Raw genomic sequence first — 22,756 nt, 5'->3', positions numbered from 1 at the left:
AGTTCCTTCGAAATTTTAAAGAGGTCCCCTTTCTCAAATTTTTATATAAATCAAAGCTAGATCCTGAGGGCTACAAAACGGGTTTTTTAAAATCTACGATGTGTAGAAAAAAAGTGAAAATTTGACTAAAGAAAAAAGAGCCAGCCTCGCATATTTATTCCCGCATTTTTAAAAAATGTTGGAACAAGTACGTTCAATTGATCTACGTAAAGTCAAGCTTTAAATCGGAAACGGCATGCGGAAAAAAATAACAAAAGTCTTTTGATAAGTTTACAAAACAGTAGTGCTGTCTTCAAATTAATCACATAAGCCATCTGTTTGTGGCAACTATTAAACTATTTTCAGGCTCAGAAATGAGACGTTCTTCACCCCACTCGATTAAGAGTAAAACTGTTGCGTCCAAAATGCATGAATTCAATTCATATCCGATAATCTCTCTCAGCAATCAACTTCTCTCAACAATGCGAGAACATATCATCATCACGTGCAGCCAATACAAAGAAGAACATATCTCATATATCAGATGAGGTAGAAAATACTCATCAAATTCTTAAGAAGGTTATCATAACCAGGCTAGTTATAGTTTTTGGTGAAAAACAAAGGAGGTTAAACATTCGTGAACAAGGTGTTGATCAGGACTGATTTGATTTCTTTTCATCATCCTCTGATGTTGTTGATGAGTCTGAAGAATCAGAAGAAGTATTCGAGGACTCGTTCTGGGCCATCTAAACCAAAAAAAAAATGAACAACTCTAGGTTTAGTTGGGATTCTGTAATACATTTTACTTCAACTTTACCCGAAGCGTTAAGCATTAGAACCAGATACTTTTATACTCCTTTTAGTATTGCCCGATTTCATGACTCACGCATTCATTTTTCACAATTGAAGGTTTTGCTATGAGATCCAATTTGAGCAAACAGTTTTTCGGATTGCCAAGGAGAGAGCTTACAAGCATAGCTAATCAGAGTCAAGTATTTTTTTGTTAAACGAAAATATTCTTGGTCCCCACAAATAATAGAATTAGGTAATATTATACATAAGGCCTTATGTCAAAGGAATGACCGGAATTTAAGATAAGAAAATTTGACTGACCTTGGCCTTGTATGCCTTCTCAAATAGAGACATGCTGTTCTGCTGGAGAGTGTTCCTCCTCTCTCTGATAGTCTCCGCGGTCTCCTCGTCCTTATTGGCCAAAAACTTCCTAACTTCCTCAATCTCATCCTTCAGTTTCTGCAGCTACACAACAATACCACATGTTCTAATATTCAGGTACAAAAATGACCAAAACAAAGCTGGCAGATTGCCAGAAAATAGCCGCAATAGCTTCGTAGATCTGCAGTCTCAAAAAAGTAAACATACCCGGCAGATTGCCGGAAAATAGCCACCGTTGATTCCAATAAGCATGAATGGATTGAAAGCATAGAAGTTATTGAAAAAAAAATTTTGTACAAAAACATTTTTTAAGTCCGATTTATTTTGATGTCACTTCGTAGTTGAACATACTTCTGTTTCTTAGAGAGTGGCTACAGGGGCTACTATCAATACCAATAAGCACTAGAGATGGTAACTAAGACTTATAGGAACGACGTTCAAATAGCGGGCATCTAAAATTGGGCTTTATGGGTTTATCCCGTTTCTATTCCTGATTTCAATTTTTTATACTGACTCTGATCATTTTGAATTGCTTTGCTGAGCAACTGATGTTCAAAATCACTTTTAGCAGAATGAGAGAAGAGAAAAACTAGCCTAGAGAAGTCAAAAAGATTTCACGCAAAATGTTGAAAATGCGGCAAAATGATGTAAAGCGAAACATTTTTTGTTCGACGAAGTAAAAAACATAGCAGGACAAGTCCTGACGTACAATTCAAAGAATTTTCATTGACTAAACAGAAAACTAGACCTAGAACGGACTATGAATGGATTGGAAAAACCATTTAGAAAAAAATCCGATCCAAAAAATCGAAAAAACAGTAAAAATCAAAGTGAAATTGCCGCATGTGAACAAAAACCCACTACCGATAAAGCGAATTTTTGTTCAAACACCGTATTCTCACTCTACTTTAAAATTAGAGCGAAAAATTTCACGCCGCAAAACCATTCGCTTTTTCTCTCCATTTCCTGTTTCGGCGTGACCAAAATCACTACTCCAATTTGACTTCAAAAATCATGAAAATGTGTGAACAGATCTTTAAAAAAAATAAAAAAGACAGCGCCCCAATACAATTCAAATTCTTTGAATTGTAAAAACATAGCAGGACAAGTGCTGAAATACAATTCAAAGAACTGAAAGAAAAACTTAAAAGTACTCTATCTGATCAGAAGATTAATTGAACAAAGCCAGTCAAAACACAAACAAAATCATCTCAATAAATTGAGAAACTAAAACAATCAAACAAACTAAACAAAAAAATACTCATTACTAAAACTCTTGAAGCTTTTTTCCCTCAGGCAAAAATTCATTCCTTAAAAAATACTTGTTTCAATAATATGTTCAATACCATTTTTTGTTTTTGAAATCAGTCCAGTATTATATCTGCATGACCTGAAAAAATTCATTGCCGCTTGAAGATCGGTTAACTCAAAAATGACCGAAAAATTTAAAAATGAAATCAATTGCAAAATTTAATAAAATTTTTGCTGAAAATTGTGATAACAATATCTACAGAATGATTTCTGTGTCTCTAGAGGCTATCCATTAACCCAATTCCAAGCATTAAAAAATTCATTGGCTCAAAGATCAGTCAGTAGGCAATAATTTTTAGAAATCTCAAATTTCAAAAAATAGTAATTCGTTCCATTAAAATGTTGAAAACCGTTCACTTGCCCCCAAGCAGCTATCTAATAACATATTATCAAACCCTGGATGAGGTTAGCCGGCTACTGAGGCAAGAAAAACTGAATATAAGACAAATGTTTTGCAAAATCTTGAAAAAATTGCAAATTTTATCAAAGAATTCTAAAATTCGAACAGCTAAATTGTTGATAACAAATCCATTGAAGCCAACAACCATGCAGTAACTTTTTATCATACTGTGGAATAGGTTTTCTGGCACTTGAGAATGGACAAATATCAAAAATTGACAAAAACTTTAGGAAACCTTGGAAAAATTGCAAATTTTATATAAAAAAACGACAAATTTCGAGACATCAAAATGTTGAAAACCAATCATTTATCACTAAAAACCATGCAGTGCTCAATTTTCAAACAAAAAAGGACATTTCCTGGCCCCTGAAGATGGAAAAACTCGAAAAAAGACAAACTTTCAAAAAACTTGAAAAAAATTGCAAAAATTAGTATCATTTTGCATGTTTGTATTTGTAGTACCAAAACAATTAGCTCAAAAAATGGTCATAACAAGTTATTATTAAATTTCGATTAAAAATCTGTATAACCTATTGCTGTTTCTATTAGCTGCTCTAAAATAACCTTCAATTAGAGTGATATACATTCACTTGACCATATCTCTTCAAATTAAAGAAACGTCAACTTCAGAATGAAAATCATTTTTGAGAGTGAGGCAAGTCACATGTGAACAAAAACAATCAAGTGAATGAACAAAAAACTAGCTCCATTAAGAGCGAAAAATGACGTCACGCATGCAATTCAGCGGAAATTGTATAAAAGAATGAACAACAAGCAGATCAAAAGTGATTGTGATGTCAAAAAACATAGCAGCAAGAATTCCGGAAACGCCTCGAAGTAAAAAGTGACCATACTCGCTGACCTAATGCATATTCTACATAATTATACTAAGACTTTCCACACAACGGGAAAAACATGGAAAGTATCCAAAAACTCATCCAAAATCTGATATAATTTTTAGTGGCAACTCCTGAAAACCAAATTGTTAAGGGAACCTGTTACACAGATAGTTTGCAATAAAATAATAAAAACTGACAGACAACCCAATAAAATGAGTTCATAAACAGAACCTCGAAAGGGAAAGATGACGGACTAAACCGTAAAGTAAAATCATCTAAAAATTCTCATTAAACGCTAAATGCACTTCCAAACCATTAATTTGAAAAAAAGTTTAATTATAATCTCTCATACATCAGTCACCCAATCAATCAAAAATGAGAAGTAATAACAATGAAAATATAATCAGAGCAAAACAAAATAATTAGAAGTAATAAAGTGAAATGTGCCCGCCCTGTTTAGCTTCCAAGACTTTTGCCATTCATAATTCTTCAAACAATTTTTTCTACCAGATCAGTCACTCATCCAAAACGAAAAAGTTGGAGAGAAAAACCAATCGACTGTTGGAAACTGAAGTACAAAATATATGAAAAAAGGTTATTTAATTTGTTTGAAAAAAATGCCATGACTAGATTTCAAGTGTCAATTCATAGTAGGAACACCTAAAAAACTATCAACTTCGAATTGACTGAGAAAAATTACAGCAGGAAGCGTAACGTCAGAATAAAGTCAAAACCATAAAAACATACAAAAATCGACAGAAACTTTGAATTTTCCTCAAAATTAAAAACAACTATTAACCATAATGACGGAACCCCAAAACTGCTAGGACAACTAGTTTCAACCACACAACTTTGCAAATGTTACAGAATAGATTAATATAGGCAAAATGGTTAATAAAATTCGATGAAGATTGAATCTAAATGTGTAATATTTGCCTCAGAGGGCTAAAAAGACGCTTCAGATGGTTAATTGCTTCAAATTGTTAACACACTACTACTAGTTTAGATAATTGTGCGAAACCTTTTTGATTGAAAAACTGGAAGTAAAACTAAAAAACTGCTTTGAAAAAGCCGCACGTGATCAAAAAATTTTGTTCGCTTAGCAAATCTTTTTTCAGACCTACTTGGAAGTACAATGGTTTTCAGCAAAATGAACAAAAAACCTCTTTCTCTCTGTCTTCTCTGCTTTGCGATTATTTAAGCCGTTTGACCTAGACAGTTTTCACATGCAGCATTGACTTTTACATCTGTATTAAATACACTCCAAAAATTTATCGATCCAAAATTAAGTATATATATTTATTTAGCAATCACGGCTCAAGAACATTACACAGCCACGCTTGTGTTGAAAAAGTGACAAAACGTAATACAGATTCGCTAAACTAAGATACTTTGCAAAAAATTGTCGAAAAATTTAAAGTATATATAAAAAATATATTGAAATTGTAATTAAGAAACAAACCTCCCTTGAATTTCAAAGATTAGACGTCAAAAAACAAATCAGTTATCAAAAAAATGAAATTAAACCAATGGTTGTGCACCGAATGACTTTTTCTACTAAGAAAAAACAGGAAAACAATATCTTAAAAAACTGGACAAAAATGCTAAAAACGGATAAGTATGTGTACAGTTTGATAAAAAAAAGTCACGTCCAAAATAGTTTTTCAACGCACGAACTGCCAATCGAACGTTGCCATATACATTGATATTTCAGAAAAAAAAAGTCCGTTCAAAGATCCAAAAGGAAGAAATAAATGACAAAAATCCAAAAGTTAGCCTGAAATTGGGAAACAAGAGCCCATTTTACACTTGAAAAGTATTATTAGGCTCTGTAAAACTTTGTGGTATCAATTTAATGCAGTTATTTATTAATGCAGCATCAATCAAAATCAATTTCTACGAAAACCAAAGTATAAAAAATAAGCCAAATGGACAAAAAAACCGGCTAAAAACAGTCATCTATATGCACCGTTCTCTCAAGAACATTTTTCAAAGTCAACAAGTCATTCACTGAACGCAGCGCATGATCGAAAAACTTCTCTCGCCTAGCAAAAATCTGTTAACCGTGAGCTTTTCTCACTTCCGCTTTTACGTCAAACTGCCGCGTGAACAAAACTACTTCCTGTAAAAAAAAGGCCGATAGAAAAACAATACTTCGAGTCGTAAAAAACCAAGAGAAGGCCAATAATAGCCTCAGCTATCACTTCGCGGCTATTAAAAAAGACAGTCTCGCGAACATATACGTCTAATAAATGATGAAACATTTAAGTCAGTCATATCTAAAGAGATTGAAAATCGTTCCCAGTGAGAGGGCATTGAACGGCCTGTTCTGGATGTTAAGATTTTCTGGGATCGATAGGATGTACCATCTAGACGCAACTGGTACACATTCTAAACTCTAACCATAGAATGCAACGGGAATGCAGCGCCAGAAAAGATCAGTTTGATGACAACGAAACGGAGGAGTCAGAATCAGGACAAAGGCTACAGGTAACCGTTCGAGTTGAGATTATCAAGAAACTTTCCACTAGAGAACACTTATTAATTGATTGATACCTCTGATGAGTCGAGTTGGTCTTTAAATTCGTCTAGTTTGCTCTCAATATCGTGGACCTGTGACTCTGTTAGATTAACTTCTTCGATTCTCTCTCGGTTCCTCTTGTCCTCCTCTGCGTGCTGCTCTGCATTGGCCACCATCTGTTCAATCTGGTCCTTACTCAGACCTCCTGATGACTGGATCACTATCTGCTGCTCACGGCCAGTTCCCTTGTCTGAACAAAACAACTAAAAATCTCTGGGCATATTTTACAACAGCTGTTTGCTTACATTACCGACCATTTCTCGCCCCAACAAGAGTAACTGTCCTCTTAAATTTCGAATATCAGTAGTAACATTATACAATTCATATAAAATCATTTTTCATTTCCGTAGAGCTAATCAACAGTAACATAAAACCGCTATTTTAATTGTTATAGCAGCTATAACAAAGTCAGATTTAAATTTAGCACAGCTTGATAACATAGCCGGCAGATTGCCGGAATAGCTGCGAAAGAATATACCTGCGTGCCGTACACTAGAGATGGAAACAGAGACAGACCTAAATTGAAAAAAAAACGAGGCCGCTCAAAAAGCTAGGTAAAAAACATTCAGCGATAAATTAATAAAGCTTGCTAAAACTCATCCCGCAGAAGCCTCCTATTAGGGACCTTTGCTGCACATATGAGTTCCTTTGACCTTTAACAAATTCAAATTAAACTTGAGTTTTTAAGTGCAAAAGTCATTTTATTGAGTGAGGTAAGTCACTTGTGATCAAAAACTAATCACGCAAAAAACTTTTGCTAAAGAGTGAGAAATGACGTCACGCGCGCAAACGCCGTTAGTGAGAGGAAGAAGTCATTCAGAAAATTTTACATTTTCAGCTTTGCTGTGTGAACAAATGTAAAACGAAAAAGAGCGTTAGACGACGAAACAAAAAAAACATAGCAGGACAAGTCCTGACGTACAATTCAAAGAATTTTCATTGACTAAACAAAAATGTCGACCTAGAACGGACTATGAATGGATTGGGAAAACAATTTAGAAAAACATCCAATCCAAAAAATTGAAAAACAGTAAAAATAAAAGTAAGATTGCCGCATGTGAACAAAAAACCCATAGCGAGAAATCGAACTTTTGTTCAAAGAGCGTTTTCTCACTCCACTTTAAAATTAGAGGAAAAAATTTCACGCCAAAAAACCACTCGCTTTTTTCGCTCACTTCCTGTTTCGGCGTGACCAAAATCACTACTCCAATTTGACTTCAAAAATCATAAATATGTGTGAACAGATCTTAAAAGACAGCGTCCCAATACAATTCAAATTCTTTGAATTGTAAAAAACCAAGAGCACCGCAATATAGCTCCGCTCAGCTTACAACTATAAAAAGAATAGGTGGAAAAACTCCGAACCGGCCGGTAAAACGTTTGCCCACGGTAAAACTTTTTGTGTTCTGAAAAAAAAAGAATAAATGAATGTCCCAATGAACTTCTAAAACAATGCAATGAGCCCAAAATTTTTCCACCATGAGTAATTTTGAAGACATGGTTCCTGAGGAAAAATTGGTTTAAAAAACTTACGAATAAACGGCGAAAATACGGGAAAATTCGTTTTACAAATCACTAGTCTACGGCTTCAAAAAAGCCATTACAATCATGATCATGAAAATAATCATTAATCATTAAAAAATTCAAAATAGTTGCCAAATCAGAACATGCAGAAATTCTTAGCTCTACGTTTTTCTTCCAGACGGCTACGTTGAATTTCCAAAAAATTGGTTAGTTTTTGATTTGCAAAAAAGGCGATTTGGCGGAAAATTACAAAGGCGGGAAAAGTGGGGAACTACATTTTGAATAATAATCTGTTTAGTTATTCCTGCTTCTATTAGTTGCTCATAAAAAACCTTCAATTAGAGTGGTACGCACTCACTTGACCTCATCTCTGAATTAAATTAACGAAGTCAATTTCAAAGTGAGGAAGTCATTTTTGAGAGTGAGGTAAGTCAAGTGTGACCAAAAACTTAATCACGTGAATGAACGAACACAAACTTCTCCAATAAAAGTGCAAAATGACGTTACTATTCAGTTGAAATTGCATGAACAAACGAAAAAAAGCAGATTTGAAGAAATTGCGACGTGATAAACTTGACGCCGAAATAAAAAGCCATTAGAAGGCCAATGATATCCCCAGCTACCGCTTTGCGATTATCAAACATAAACCAGCTAACATCGGATAAATTGCTCTCAAACAACAAGCGGGGATCTAATTTTGAGGGTCAGGCTTAGAAATTTTTGATGGCTTTAAAAACAAATACCGACCAATCTGGTGTTCGCACCTCCTACCTCGAGGATAGCAGTCTAGCATCTTAACCTATATGCCACAACAGCTATATACTCACTCACTTACAATATATCTTATTTTAGCAGCAAACTTCATTTCCGAAGGAAAGTAATTGAGATAAAGCAAAACTTAAAAACTCAAACGTAAAAAAGTTACTTGAAAGCAGAGAATGTACCAGAACAAAAGTGCAAAAACGGCCCAGCGAAAATTTTGCATAAAGAGACACGCACGTTTGCAATAACTGCTTCAAACTTCGTCCGAGAGCAATTAAGAAGTCAATGATGTAAAACTTATTCGGAAAGCCAAAATGGTCAAGCAAGAGTTTTGCAAAAAAAAACGACACTACCCCAACGCTTCAAAATTCAGTCGGAAACAAATAATAAATGTAAATGCAACATCAAATCTGATACCCTCCAGCTCTTCATTAGAATTCCTTTAAGATTTTCCCTCCAAATTTTATTGCTTTCTTGGTTCTAAAAAATACACATAGGTACTTTTTAAACAAGTTAAACATAACCGACAAAGTTCGACCGAATTGCTTTCAAACGACTGACCAGGGGTTGCCTTTGATATTAGGTAGTTTAAGCTTAAGGAAGCTAGCCTCATTGGGTGGGTGGGGGTATGAAAATTGGGGATATATCGATGAAATGAAAGCGAACTAGCCTTTGGCGTGGACATTGACAATGCCATTGGCATCAATATCAAAAGTGACTTCAATCTGCGGCTGTCCTCTGGGCAGAGGAGGGATGCCTACCAGCTGGAACGACCCCAGCAGCTGATTACTGGCTGCCATCTCCCTCTCTCCTTGGAACACTTTGATCTCCACGGTGGTCTGGAAGTCAGCCGCCGTTGAGAAGACCTGCGCAGAACAGACAAGTTACGTCAGTTACCGAAATGCAACATATTTTCATCCTTACATATGTTGAGAAACGATTCATCGCCAAATCTTCGAGTCTTTCTTTAGTCATATTTCTTGAAAGGTAATCACTCTGCTGTCTGATGATGGATTTTATTAGGTGTCCGCACAAAAAACGCTTAGTTGAAGTATTTTTAGCTAAACTAGCATTTCTAAAGTCATTACTTTATTATTTTAAAGTTTTAGTTAAACTGTCAGTTAATTATTTGCCAGTTTCCAGACAAACACGGTATTTAATCATCGTAATGTCAATCGCGAAGTACCTGAGACTTCTTCGTGGGAATAGTTGTGTTCCTGTTGATAAGTCTTGTGAAGACACCTCCAAGGGTTTCAATTCCGAGCGAAAGTGGAGTCACATCTAGAAGGAGGACATCTGTGACGTCACCAGCCAGTACTCCACCCTGGATTGCGGCACCGACTGCCACAGCTTCGTCTGGATTGACAGACTTGCTCGGCTGTCGACCAAAGATGTCAGCTACGACTGATTGAACCTAACAACACAGAAGACATTATTTTTTGCATATCCGGTTAGGTCCGATAAAATCATTTCGGCGATTTTTGTCATTAGAAATAAATCCACATTAAATTCATATTTATATAGAATGAAGATTCTCTATGAACTGGGAGAACTGCTCTCATACGACCGGCAAGCGGTTGGCTGTCAGTAGAGGCTCGCTTCAGTTTAATTGAAGTAGCGTGAGGTGAGCGCAGCGGAGGGGTGCATCGGGGGGGGGGGGGGATGATGGGGGGCATCAATGGGGAGGGCAACGGCGTGGGGGTCATCGGCTGCACGGGTCCCTTACGACTTGAACGATGTGCAGGGGTGTAATGGGGCTGGGCGCTACCTGTTTATCCCGTTTTGAGGACGAAAAGTCAAATGGGTCAGACGAAAAATCGCATAAAAGAAAGACCGACAGGACTAATATAATTGCTAAAAAATTTATTCGAGAGCAATTAAACAGCACCTCACGCTTTCAATAAATTGAACAAGCCAAACCAGAATATAATTGTCGGATACTTTCGCTACTTTTAAAATTTTGGTCTCAGTTTAAAGAAAGAGACCGACTCTTTTCCTTAGGGTTAACTCATTAAATCTGACCAATGTGCTACACACCAGCAACTCTTTTCACACAGGATAAAATTAGAGATGTCGCATCCCTTTGTGTGTAGCACAGGCACAGAATGCTTTGCTTCAACCTCTTCCCATTTCTGAAGACACATTCTACCATTTCGAAAGAAATGTCGGAGCAATAAAACGTTTAGCCACTTACCTTTGGCATCCTGGACATTCCCCCGACTAGAATGACTTCTCCAACTTCGCTTTTCGTCACATCTGCATCCTTGAGAGCCTTCTTACATGGCTCAATAGTCCTCTTCACTAGAGGCTCCACGATGCTCTCAAACTGAGCTCTCGTCAGTTTCATGTTCATGTGTTTGGGTCCAGAGGCGTCCATTGTAATATACGGCAGGTTGATATCTGTCTGGAACAAAAACGGAATGAAGTCGGAAAAAAATACATTTTTGGTCATCAAATAACATCTGACACAAGGCCCAAAATTTATCTTAATCTGGTCGCCATTAGTCGTTTCAACACGGAAAGCTTTGAATTTGAGAGTTGTTTATGTCAAGAAATATACAATATAGATGCGTGATATTCCAAAAGGAGGAAGAAAGTTCAAGGTAGGTACTGTGTAGGTTCAAGAAAGATGTTTCTCTTCCGATCATTCGTTAAGTCAGAGTGCATACTTTTCGATCAATTATAACCAATATATTACAGAACTTCGAATATTGAAATTCGATTGCACTAACCTGCATAGATGAGGAGAGCTCGACTTTGGCAGCCTCGGCCGCTTCCCTCAGTCTCTGTAGGGCCATATTGTCCTTCTTCAGATCAATACCTTGGTCCTTCTTGAACGCATCGATCAGATAGTTCAACAGAGCATTATCAAAGTCCTCACCACCTGCACACATAAGAAAAAAAACCGTTAATACTTACAACTTAAGATTGCAACTACAGATCATTATTTTACTTTTCTGCAGTTCCCTGAATTTGAAAGGCCAATGAACTGTCTCAGAGTAACTATGAACAAATCATGATTTCAATAGTAGAAACTCAGCATAGACAAAACTGAAACCGGCTGAAAAAGCCTCAATAGTCCAAAACAAATTGCAGTCAATTACGCATAACAAATATAAATCGAATAACGTCGGATGAATTACTCTTGAACAAGCGGGGGCAATTTCATTTAGGGGGATATTTCTGGGAATTATTCTATGGGTGCAAAAGCCTCCCACCAACAGGGGTTCGAACACCGGACCTCCGGGACTCTCGTCCAACATCTTAAGCACTCAGCTACGCTTGAGTTGCTTCTTGTTCGTTCACAATCGCCTTTATATTAACAACAAACATTATTTCAGAAAGAGTGCAACTTAAATCACTCAAAAATGAAGAAATCGAGTGTGAAATGTGACTTTAGAAGTCGAAGAATATTCTAGAAAAGGGATCTATTCTGTTTTGGCCCTCCAGCTCAGTGAGCTTATATCTTTTACGCCCCCAAGCGCACGTGCTAATTTTTACACAGTAATGTGCTATATAACAACACATACTTTGTAACTGGGGGCGTAAAAAACTCTGGGGAACGAAACAGAATAGATTCAATAAAGCATAAGAACGGTCACCCAACAATTTTGCATAAGACAAATACGTTTACAATAATTGGCTGAAACCTCGTTCGAGAGCAATTAAAGACACTGCAATCAACTTTCTCAGTGTAACTATGAAACAATCAGGAATCAATCAATAGGCATCATCATCAAACTAATCATATTGGACAGCCACAAAAACCAACTATCATATGAGACCCAAACATTTTTGAAGCCATCATATTAAGACAAAACCGACTTCAGTTAATGAGAAAACGGCCTTAAAGACTGTCGATGGGTTGCACTTTAGTTGTACCTAGCAAAATTTCGGGTGGTTAAAAATTCGGAGAGTGGCGTGCAAATCACACAAAATTTTCCTACACATCAAATTTTTCTACGCCTGAGAATTTTGGTTGACCCGCACATCTAGATACTGTTGACGCTTCGGCAAACTGTGCAGAGACTTAATTGCCTCGGGCTTTTTCAGTTACTCCTGTTCAGAGGACAAAAAGTCAAATTTCAGACTAAAAATTAGTCGAACAACAGTAACAAAATGCGTTTAAAACAACTAGGACCCTAATAATTTCTAAAACTAGTTTTGAGCGCAATTAACTACTCTTCATTTTTTAATCAATTTCACAAGACTTCCGTCATTTCGCGTTTCAAAACTCTTCAAATTATCGAAGAATATGGCCAAAATGGTTGACGATTGCCTGACAAAGCCGCCAAATACTGTTGTTGACACATTCAGTTCAAAAAATTACTGATACCGAAGATAAAAAGTACTTGAGGAAAATTTTTGATTTCAAGCTCCTTAATTTCAAACACAAATATGATTCAAGTAATAGAGCTTATAATCAATAAGTTCGGGTGACTTCAATTCATTTTAAATAAGAGCATATTCTCAATTTAAGATTTAATAGGTGAATCCTTAAATCATGTTCTTGAATGCGTTAAGACATGCAGTCTTTATCACATGATTGACTAATAAACTAATAACGAAGGAAGTAAAAAGGAGGTCACGCACAGCCCCACAACCAAGGGTTAGAAGACACTGATATAGTCGCTATTTGACTATAGGTTCGTTATCAGATATCGCAACAAAAAAGAAGAAAAAATTAACCAACATAGCTGGCAGATTGCCAGAAAATAGCCAGCCGCAATAGCTTCGAAGATCTCCAGTCTCAAAAGTGTTTTTTGAGCCGCAGTGCAGTTTTGATGATACCGATGATTTAATATTCCAATCATGATCTTATCCCTAAATATCATAGACCTTTTGCAGTCGTTGTTTATTAATAGCCGCGAAGCGATAGCTGAGGTTATTATTCGCCTTCTCTTGGTTTTTTTTGCGTCGTCAAGATTTTTGTTACGATCATATGACGTCACAATCACTTCAAATCTGTTTTTTGTTCATTCGTCATGCATTTTCAACTGAATTGCATGTGCGACGTCATTTTTCACTCTAAGTGGAAAGTGTTTTTTGTTCATTCGCGTGAAGAAGTTTTTGGTCACACGTGACTTACCTCACTCTCAAATATGACTTCCTCACTTTGAAATTGACTTTTCTTTACTATAATTCAAAGAGATAAGGTCAAATGAGTGCGTCTCACTCTAAATGAAGGATATTTGAGGGCATCTATTAGAAGTAGCAATAAGTTGAACAAATTCTTAATCAAAATATGTCATAATGGTTAAAAACGGTTTTTTGGGTCTGTTTCTTTTTGACATATTTTGATTAAGAATTTGTTCAACTTATTGCTACTTCTAATAGATGCCCTCAAATATCCTTCATTTAGAGTGACACGCACTCATTTGACCTTATCTCTTTGAATTATAGTAAAGAAAAGTCAATTTCAAAGTGAGGAAGTCATATTTGAGAGTGAGGTAAGTCACGTGTGGCCAAAAACTTCTTCACGCGAATGAACAAAAAACACTTTCCACTTAGAGTGAAAAATGACGTCGCACATGCAATTCAGTTGAAAATGCATGACGAATGAACAAAAAACAGATTTGAAGTGATTGTGACGTCATATGATCGTAACAAAAATCTTGACGACGCAAAAAAAACCAAGAGAAGGCGAATAATAACCTCAGCTATCACTTCGCGGCTATTAATAAACAACGACTGCAAAAGGTCTATGATATTTAGGGATACGATCATGATTGGAATATTAAATCATCGGTATCATCAAAACTGCACTGCGGCTCAAAAAACACTTGCCACCCTGAATTGACCCTAACATGGAATCACAAATATGACCAGAAAAATTCTTAAAACACAAGACAAAGTAAACAAAGTGCTCTAAGACAGAACTTGGCATATGCATTAGGGAAAATACGTAGCTAAAAGAAGATTTCAACAAAATATGCTTCGAAAAATCAAAATTCGATTAAACTTCCAAAATTTTGATGCCAATCAAGCTTTATCAATTACGATTGCTTTCAAGTTTCTGAATGACGAAAACGAATTACATGATACTGTTGAGTTCCAAGACGCCTAAAATATTCAAGCTCTAAGCCATTGGTACGTGTGTCTGAGGTAGCTCTCAGAAAACCAAAGGATTTCAGTTACTGTTACTTGATCAGATTCCTTAAGTTTATTTAGACACAAAATTCAGTTTCAGATGGGCAGTAGATAAATCTGATTCGTCTATTTCATTGTTGGCTTTTTAGAGACAACATTGGGGTGTAAGTTTAGGAACGAAATATATATTTCGCGAGATCGAATCTCTGACAACAGATGACCCAAATAACAGCAAATAACAGACATCAAATAACAGCATAACCCAAAAACTTGCATGAACATTTTTATTAAAGCAATCAATAAATTCCAGAAGGCAAGAAACCAGTATTTCTCAAACATATAAAATTTCCATTTTCACAATGATTGATAGGTCAGGAAAATAGATTAAATATTTTTAAAAAAAATTCACAACGCTCAGATAATTGACAGAGTTGCAAGTTTCATTGTCTGTCGAACTTCTCAAAATTCTACCAGAACTTCATTAATCAACAGTTTGTCCATCCGTAAACTCTAAATCCTCATTTAAATAAACATATTACATCAAGATAATGAAGAGTGAGGGGAGGGAGTACACATTCAGAATTGCCCATGAAACCATTAATGCAATCCTGTTCAGTAATATTGGTCAAAACGTTCCTTAAGAGACTATTAAAACTCTAAAGAAACTGGGATCTTTTCCGTTTGTGCCCCACCCATAGTGGGTGCATATTATTTCTACACAATGCCTACCCCGACGCACGTGCCATATTTCTACATAATGATTTACTATGTAATGGCACGTGCTCTGTAACTAAGGGTGTATAACGTACTGGGGGGGGGGGGGGGGGGGGTCCAAAAACTGCATAGGGACTTATGGAATTATTGCACTGCGGGCTTTACCTTCTGTTTTTCAGGACAAAATCAAAAGTGTCAGAAAACGGCATTAAAAAGACTAACGGTGCCCAAATAATTGTTAAATAATTGTTAATTGAGCAATTAATAATAATATTAATAATAATATTGGCGATGAATTACCCAGATGAGTGTCTCCATTGGTGGATTTGACCTCAAACACTCCCTTCTGGATCTCAAGGATGGAGATGTCAAAAGTGCCTCCTCCAAGGTCAAACACTGCGATTCTGAAACAAGCAAAGTAGCTTTTTACAATTTGGGCAGCAGCAGAATTCTAACCGTCTGCCTTTTCCCTATTGACAAGGCGTATTTTGTTTTCATACCTACCATCAGCTCATATTATTCAGACAACACTTGAAAATGCAAACTCATCTGCAGTTAATCACTCGACACGCCAATTAACGCAATTTTGTTTGCTTAAACCGACGACAATATTTATCTCCACTATCCGATAAGCTAACCGAGTACACAATAAAGTAATCAGTGTTAATATGATCAATATCACGATTCAAGGAGTATTGTTCATCATTTCCTATGGCCTTAAGAGACAATATGGCAAAATTCGATGGCCTTGTTATCAAGAGAAGTCAATGCAGGAGCGAAATTAACAAAACAATAGAGAAAAAAAGTGTTCAAAACTTTTGTTATCTCTAAAGCAAAACACAACACGCAGCAAAAACCAGCGAAGAATACCCTGTGATTTCTATCCAACATTTCGAAGCAGAAAAACAAACCGCAAAGATTCGAGAAAATGAAGAACCCTCCAAAGTTTCATGAACTTACTATGTTTACTCGTGTCATTGTTTATTTCAGAAAGTACCCAACAAAGCAAAGGAAACAGATGGACACGAGAAAACGTTAGCCCCCAAAAGCCAAACAGTCTCAAGGCAGAAAATGAACACTGTGAATTTCAAAACGAAACAAACCCAAATTAAGCAAAAAGTTGCTAATAACGCAACTCAAAATTCAAACCGAAAATTTAGAAAGAACAATGTACTTATTTCAGAACGTGCTATGTTAAAAACAGCCGCTGTTGACCCTCCCCCCCCCCCCCCCCCCCCCCCCCGACGCATATATTGATTGAAACAAAACAATCTAATTTGCCGTGGTGTGCAATTTCAGCCAAACAACTATACTTATTTCGACTACTAAGAATAATTCTAGCTAGAAATCGCTATTGAGAACCCTGATAACCTAATGCATTAAGACTTAATCACCGGCTTTATCGGTTTACCCCGTTTCTTTTGTTGATTTTGCTTTTTTGACCTTGACCGTAATTCAATATAATTCTCAAATTTTTCGAAAGAATTCTAAACTCAATTCAGTTGAGTGAGGTAGGTCAGATATCAACCGTAAAAGTCGTGACTTATGTAAAAAAAAAGGTTAAGTTAATCAAACGTTGAAACTATTTTTTTAAAGACCATAGTATGAAAAGTCCTGAACTATAATTGACCATTTTTATGCAAAAAATCTAGAGTTGACGGAACAATTCGAAATGACACGTGATTAAAAACAAAAAACCTTAAACGAGAGAGCCAACTTTTGTTCAAACATCGTTTCCTCACTCTACTTTAGAGTGATAAAATTTTATGCCACAAAACGGCTCGCTTTTTCGTTCCACTTCCTGCTTCGGTGTCATCAAAATCACCACTCTAAAACAAAAATTATCAGAATGCGCGAACAGATCTTTAAAGACAGCGTCCCAATACAATTCATATTCTACGCCAGATTTAAGTCTCAGGACTAGACGAATTAAACACAACACCCAAACGTCCCAGGAAAAACCCTTAAACAACTGCGGTGGGCGGCTAGACTGGGAAAGTGGCAAAAGAGCAACAAAGTGGGGGGAGCAAAACAACAAAAATTGTCTTCCTCATGACCAAATTATGCCGCCTAGCCATTTTTAGACACTTGTATGATCTTCTGAATTCAACTTTTTAACTAATACTAATACCAATAGGCTAATTAACTCAATACTTGCCATTTTTATCAGTTCATTCTATCTCCATTAATTGAAATTTCTTTATCAATTAATTGAAATCAATCTATTTTTTCTGAAAATTCTTTTTCCGCAACTCCAGCACACCTTGCACTCATGAGACTAAAGACAGCATAGTGACTGCACCGAAATTATGTCCATAGCTTTCTCCACAAGACTTCAAAAAACACATCTTTTTTAAGGGAACACATCTTAAAAAGAAAAGATAGAGCAGCAACACAATCCGATTCTTGGATTCTAATAAATATTCAGGAGTAAACAGCTAATTTTTCTCATAGAGTTACTTTTCTTGTTTTCATTTACAGTTTAGAGCAATTTTATAGTCAGATATCCGTTCTTTTTCGATCATTTATCACGAAATGTCACTTTCATCATAAAAATTCAAAAGATCTTCATTAGGCTATGAACAATACGCAAAAAAAATCAGCGTAATGAGACATCCTTAATTAACTCATGTAATTCAAATAATACTTGGCTTCAAGACACCATGCAGACTACAAAATATCAATAATGAGGCACCAGGTCAGGGTAACTATGATCAATATCACGATTCAAGAACTACTTTTCATCATTTTCCAAAACAGTATACGTTAAGAGTGAACAGAATGCAAGAATAAAATAGTCAAACTCAGAGTAACTATGAAATAGTAAATCAGGAATCAAACACTAATTTTCATCACAAATAAATTCTGAAACCAGTTTTCTTAGGCTTTTATTTCCGTCGACACTAGTTAGAAATATGTTCTTTTTCGATCAGTGGTCAGTCAGATAAACTATGTTCTTTTTCGATCAGTCAGATAAACTATGAAAACTAACCACGATTTCAATCAAAACTGTCATCGCAGGAATCATACGTGAGCAAACATGAATATCAATCTTTCGAGATAAACCTCAAGACTACCAAAAAGGCAATTACTGACAGGTCAGTGTAACTATGAAATAATCACAAGTCATTTAATTGGTATCATCATGATAAACTAATTCCAAAATATCCAAGACTATACGAAAAAATAGGCTGAAAAATTTCTTCCAGCATTTAAACAGAACAGTTTTCAAATCAATATTTCCAAAAATTTACACTACGGTAAGACCTATCGTGCAAAAAAATATGAAAAAAATCATTTGTGATCAATTACGTTGTAGAGTTTATTTTCGTAAGCAAAACAATCTCAGATATCCAATATTTTTCAATCAATGCTCATGACAAACAGCTGACATCACTCGTCATTCTTTCTCCGCAAACCGATGTAGCTAATACCACTGTTTCCTTCATGTGCCAAATTCACAGAGCAAATGATAGGCAATTCCATCAAGTAAACCAAATCAAGATCTTTTCCGCAAACATTAAGACTGTCTATAGCTGCAAATAATTTTGGCCGTCTTCTAGGAAAACGCCTGTATCTTAGTTTATCTCAATACAACTGCTCTGATGCAGCCTAGACAATCAATTCTAAATGATTGAGACTGGCTACGCGGGATCGTAATACTGACGTACATCTTGTCACTAGTTTTCTCAAGTCCATAGGCCAGGGCAGCAGCTGTGGGCTCATTAATCACACGCAGTACATCCAGACCCGCAATCTGACCAGCATCCTTGGTGGCCTGACGCTGGGAGTCATTGAAATAGGCGGGAACTGTCACAACTGCATTCTTAACTGAACTTCCTAGATAGCTTTCTAAACAATCATAAAACAACAATTGAAATGAGTGCAAAATTACGAACATCGGACTATCTGCTTCCAAACGTGATAGTTGCAAGCTTCCTCCTGCTCAGGGAAGGCTTCGATCTATTTTAAAAACGGAGCTGAATATTAGAAAAATGCTCTGTGCAAAATTTTTGAAACCTCAGATTGCCATTAAACCAAGCAACCAGCAATTCATTCCCAACCGGACTAAAAAATCACAAGATTGCTAATCGATTTAATGCCACGGGTCTTCGCAGTGATCATCAATATGATTTGAAATTGAGGAATAATGCTGAGAGCATTTTTTTCCTCTTTTTTTTTTAACTATTTTTGCCTTTCTGAATTCCATTGTTTTAGTTTTTTCTACGTCATTGATTGAGAACAAGAACGGCATCGCAAGATCTGCTGAGACACTTCCAAAAAGTAGCTTGCACGAAAAATTGGTCGGCTATACGAAAAAATTTCCTTCTTTGGGAGTTACAAAACTCTTGATTATGCCGATTATATGTCAAAGTTTCCGCCGATTAAAATCTTCTTGCTTTTTGAAAGTTTGGATAAGTGAGCACTGATTTGAATAACGCTTTTAATTTGAGCTTTCTTAAGGTATTTAATGAACGGCAAATATACCAGCAGTTTCCTTCATCTTCGTTAACACGTACGCTCCGATCTGACTGGGTGAGTATTTTTTACCGTGAGCCTCCAACCAAGCATCTCCATTATTAGCTTTCACAATCTTATACGGTACAGTTTTCCTGAAACAAGGCGGAAATCAACAGTGTTTATCACAAGACAGTGACCAAATTTCATCGAGAATTGTACTAACAGATCTTTCTGAGTCTCAGAGTCATCAAAACGACGCCCGATTAATCGTTTCGTCGCATAAAATGTGTTTTCAGGATTGGTCACAGCCTGCCGTTTGGCGGGGATTCCAACTAGCCTCTCGTCAGATTTGGAAAAGGCTACAACTGAAGGTGTGGTTCGGTTGCCTTCTGCATTTTCGAGTACCTTAGCCTGTTTGCCTTCCATGATAGCGACACAGGAGTTTGTGGTGCCCAAATCAATACCAACAACGTGTCCCTGGACCTTCCCGCTCATGGCGCGAGAAGCCGCTGCCACATTTGGGTGTACTTTCATAGATGAAAGCATCTGTAACAATCATCGTTGATAATGACTTGCAGCAATAAAATATGTAACAATCTGAAGTCTAAGTTGCTAAAAAGAACAGAGGCCAGGTACCTGTGAGGTTAATGATTTTCGGAGAAGCTGCGCCACGACCATGATCGACTCTGAAAATGTGCGTTTTAGTACACTTAGCACAACAATTAGCGCGATTTTCACCATGCGATTCGCGGTCGTAAAGGATTTTGATGCTCAAAAGTGATACTTTTCAACATCGGCTTCAATGGAGAGACAAATCGGTCAACTAACCCATTTGTCTTTATATATAGGTTTATATTTTTTGCAACAAGTACGTTTTTTATATTTTTTGCAATAACCATATCGTTAGATATACTTGAAACAAACAATACTTCTAATCATTCAAGCACCAATTATAAACAACAATCAATTTTCTTAAAGAATCACATTATATAATTTTTTGTTTGTTTTCTGCCTAAAAATAAGCTGTGGGAGCAAGACGTCATTTAACGTTTTCTTAAGGATTTTCTCAAGACCTTGCGACTTAAGAAATTTATGACCAGAAGCCTGAACTACTACTACTACTACTACTTAAGAATCTTTTTCATTTTTTGCCAGCCAAAGCAATTGTGGTAACTTATTCCATTTTTGTACGCATTGACGAATAACCAAATTTTTTCCACAGTTGGTTTTGACATTCTGTTTAATTTTAATTGTTTTCATCGAGTGTTTTGATGAAAACTCAGATACTCGCGAAGAATTTCAGAATTTACTGGTCTGGCTATGTCAACGAAATTTGGTTAGCGACATTTTCGCTATTATTAGCTTAGCCGGAACAATCTTTGTCTGTATTAGCAGAACTCTCGCTCTGTCATACTTTTGCGTAGAAAGCACAACTTTATACCCCAAGTAATCTGTCTTTAAGGAGTCTGATTTTTTGCAGATAAATTTTGAAAGACTGTCGAAAAAGATAAGTCTGAAAGCACGAGTGTTTTTAAAAAAGAATGGAACTTGATCTCTTATTAGGTATAGTGATATTATTGAATGAGCCATATTTTTTAAAGTTTTATTCAGTGGCTCACCGAAATTAATGTCAATTTGAATACCAAGGTACCTGCAACATTTTTGTGTTGTGAGAAGTTCAATTTTATATAAAAAATATCCGAAATCAGAATTAGTGAGCGAAAAAAAATATTAATTCGATTTTGCTTCTATTTAAAATTAGTTTGTTAATTTCTACCTATTCTGTTATATTCTGCAAAAATTCATTGACATATCGATGTAAGCTACATTCCGTTCCACATCAGACAAAACACGTGCCATCTGCGATTCGAGTTACCCTCTCCGTTGTGGTAAAAGATGAAAAATTTATCACAAACAAAAAAAGAATGAAAGATCATTGAACAGTTTCCTGTGGCACGCCGTGATTCACAATTTCACAATAATAAAACCTGCCCTTAAGTTTTATGTTTTGTCCGGGTTTATCAAGAAATGAAAACAACATTTTTTTCGCTTTCTGGGAAAAATCATGCAATTCCATTTTTTGAGAAAAAATGTTATGCAAAATGGAATTAAACACTCTCGCAAATTCTAGAAAAATAGTAACAATTTCTTTACTTTGATCTAAATTAGACAAAAATATCAACTAGTTACAAAACTGCACCGTTTGCTGACTTCTTTCTGAAATCTGAATTGCTCTTTATTCATAATCATATGCTTTTCAATGAAATTATTCCCATGCCCTTTCAATGAAATTCATCCTCTGATTCAGAAAGAGGCGCTCAAACAATTTTGCAACACTATGAGTTACAGAAATTGGTCAATTGTTTGTACAACCCAAATTATCACCTTTTGTGAGAATTGATGTCACATAGGCCGGTTTCACTTTAGCTGGTGATACACTTCTTTAAGGCACTCATTTAATGCGAACTTTAGCTGTACGGCTTAGTTAAATTGCATGACTTCATGAGAGGAACTGATATTTCACCAGGATCTGCCGCTGTTATGTCGTCTAGTGAGTCAATGACTGAACAGTTCGTTTATAGTCACAGCTCTGAATATAATTTCAGGTAGGTGAAATTCATCAGGGTGTCTACCAGCAAAACCTCAACCTTTGAAAACGTTTGGATTAGCAAATGATCTATTTACACAATGGATGCTATTTGTTGAATTCCTTGGAGTTTCCGGCTCTCTAATCTGATTTCGTCATATTTGACATCTTATCTTTCGGACTGACAAACGTTGTAGATATATCGTGGAAAATACAAAAGCTGATTGGCCCTGGCTTTGAGTCACATAGGAACTGTCTCACTATTTTATATGGAAATAAAGGACTATTCATTTTGTTTACCCATTGGTCAGATAACCTATAGCCCCCCAATCATG

The 22,756-nt window shown here is 36.1% G+C and overlaps 1 protein-coding gene across 1 annotated transcript; it reads right to left on the bottom strand.

Moving 5' to 3' along the window:
* Positions 1 to 393: 393 nt before the first annotated feature.
* LOC142339661 (stress-70 protein, mitochondrial-like) lies at positions 394 to 20,619 on the bottom strand. The gene is made up of 12 exons (XM_075389857.1): positions 20,471 to 20,619; positions 20,058 to 20,380; positions 19,862 to 19,986; positions 19,045 to 19,225; positions 15,674 to 15,777; positions 11,302 to 11,453; positions 10,764 to 10,973; positions 9,756 to 9,983; positions 9,240 to 9,435; positions 6,259 to 6,473; positions 1,093 to 1,236; positions 394 to 725 (listed from the first exon to the last, which is right to left on the bottom strand). Exons 1-12 carry the CDS (start codon positions 20,573 to 20,575, stop codon positions 633 to 635), a joined length of 2,076 nt encoding a protein of 691 aa, XP_075245972.1. The 5' UTR covers positions 20,576 to 20,619; the 3' UTR covers positions 394 to 632.
* Positions 20,620 to 22,756: the final 2,137 nt, after the last annotated feature.

The sequence above is a fragment of the Convolutriloba macropyga genome, chromosome 5, assembly GCF_964194025.1.
Source record: "Convolutriloba macropyga chromosome 5, txConMacr16.3, whole genome shotgun sequence".
Taxonomy (NCBI): domain Eukaryota; kingdom Metazoa; phylum Xenacoelomorpha; order Acoela; family Convolutidae; genus Convolutriloba; species Convolutriloba macropyga.
The sequence above is the reverse complement of the archived record's forward strand: the minus strand, read 5'-3'. Positions and strand labels throughout refer to the sequence as shown.

Excerpts from the sequence above, each read along its gene's own strand:
- LOC142339661 (XM_075389857.1), bottom strand. The coding sequence starts at position 20,575 with ATGGTGAAAATCGCGCTAATTGTTGTGCTAAGTGTACTAAAACGCACA. Across the intron at positions 20,381-20,470 it reads GAAAATCATTAACCTCACAG|ATGCTTTCATCTATGAAAGT; the intron begins GTACCTGGCCTC and ends TGATTGTTACAG. Across the intron at positions 19,226-19,861 it reads GAAGATGAAGGAAACTGCTG|AAAGCTATCTAGGAAGTTCA; the intron begins GTATATTTGCCG and ends ATGATTGTTTAG.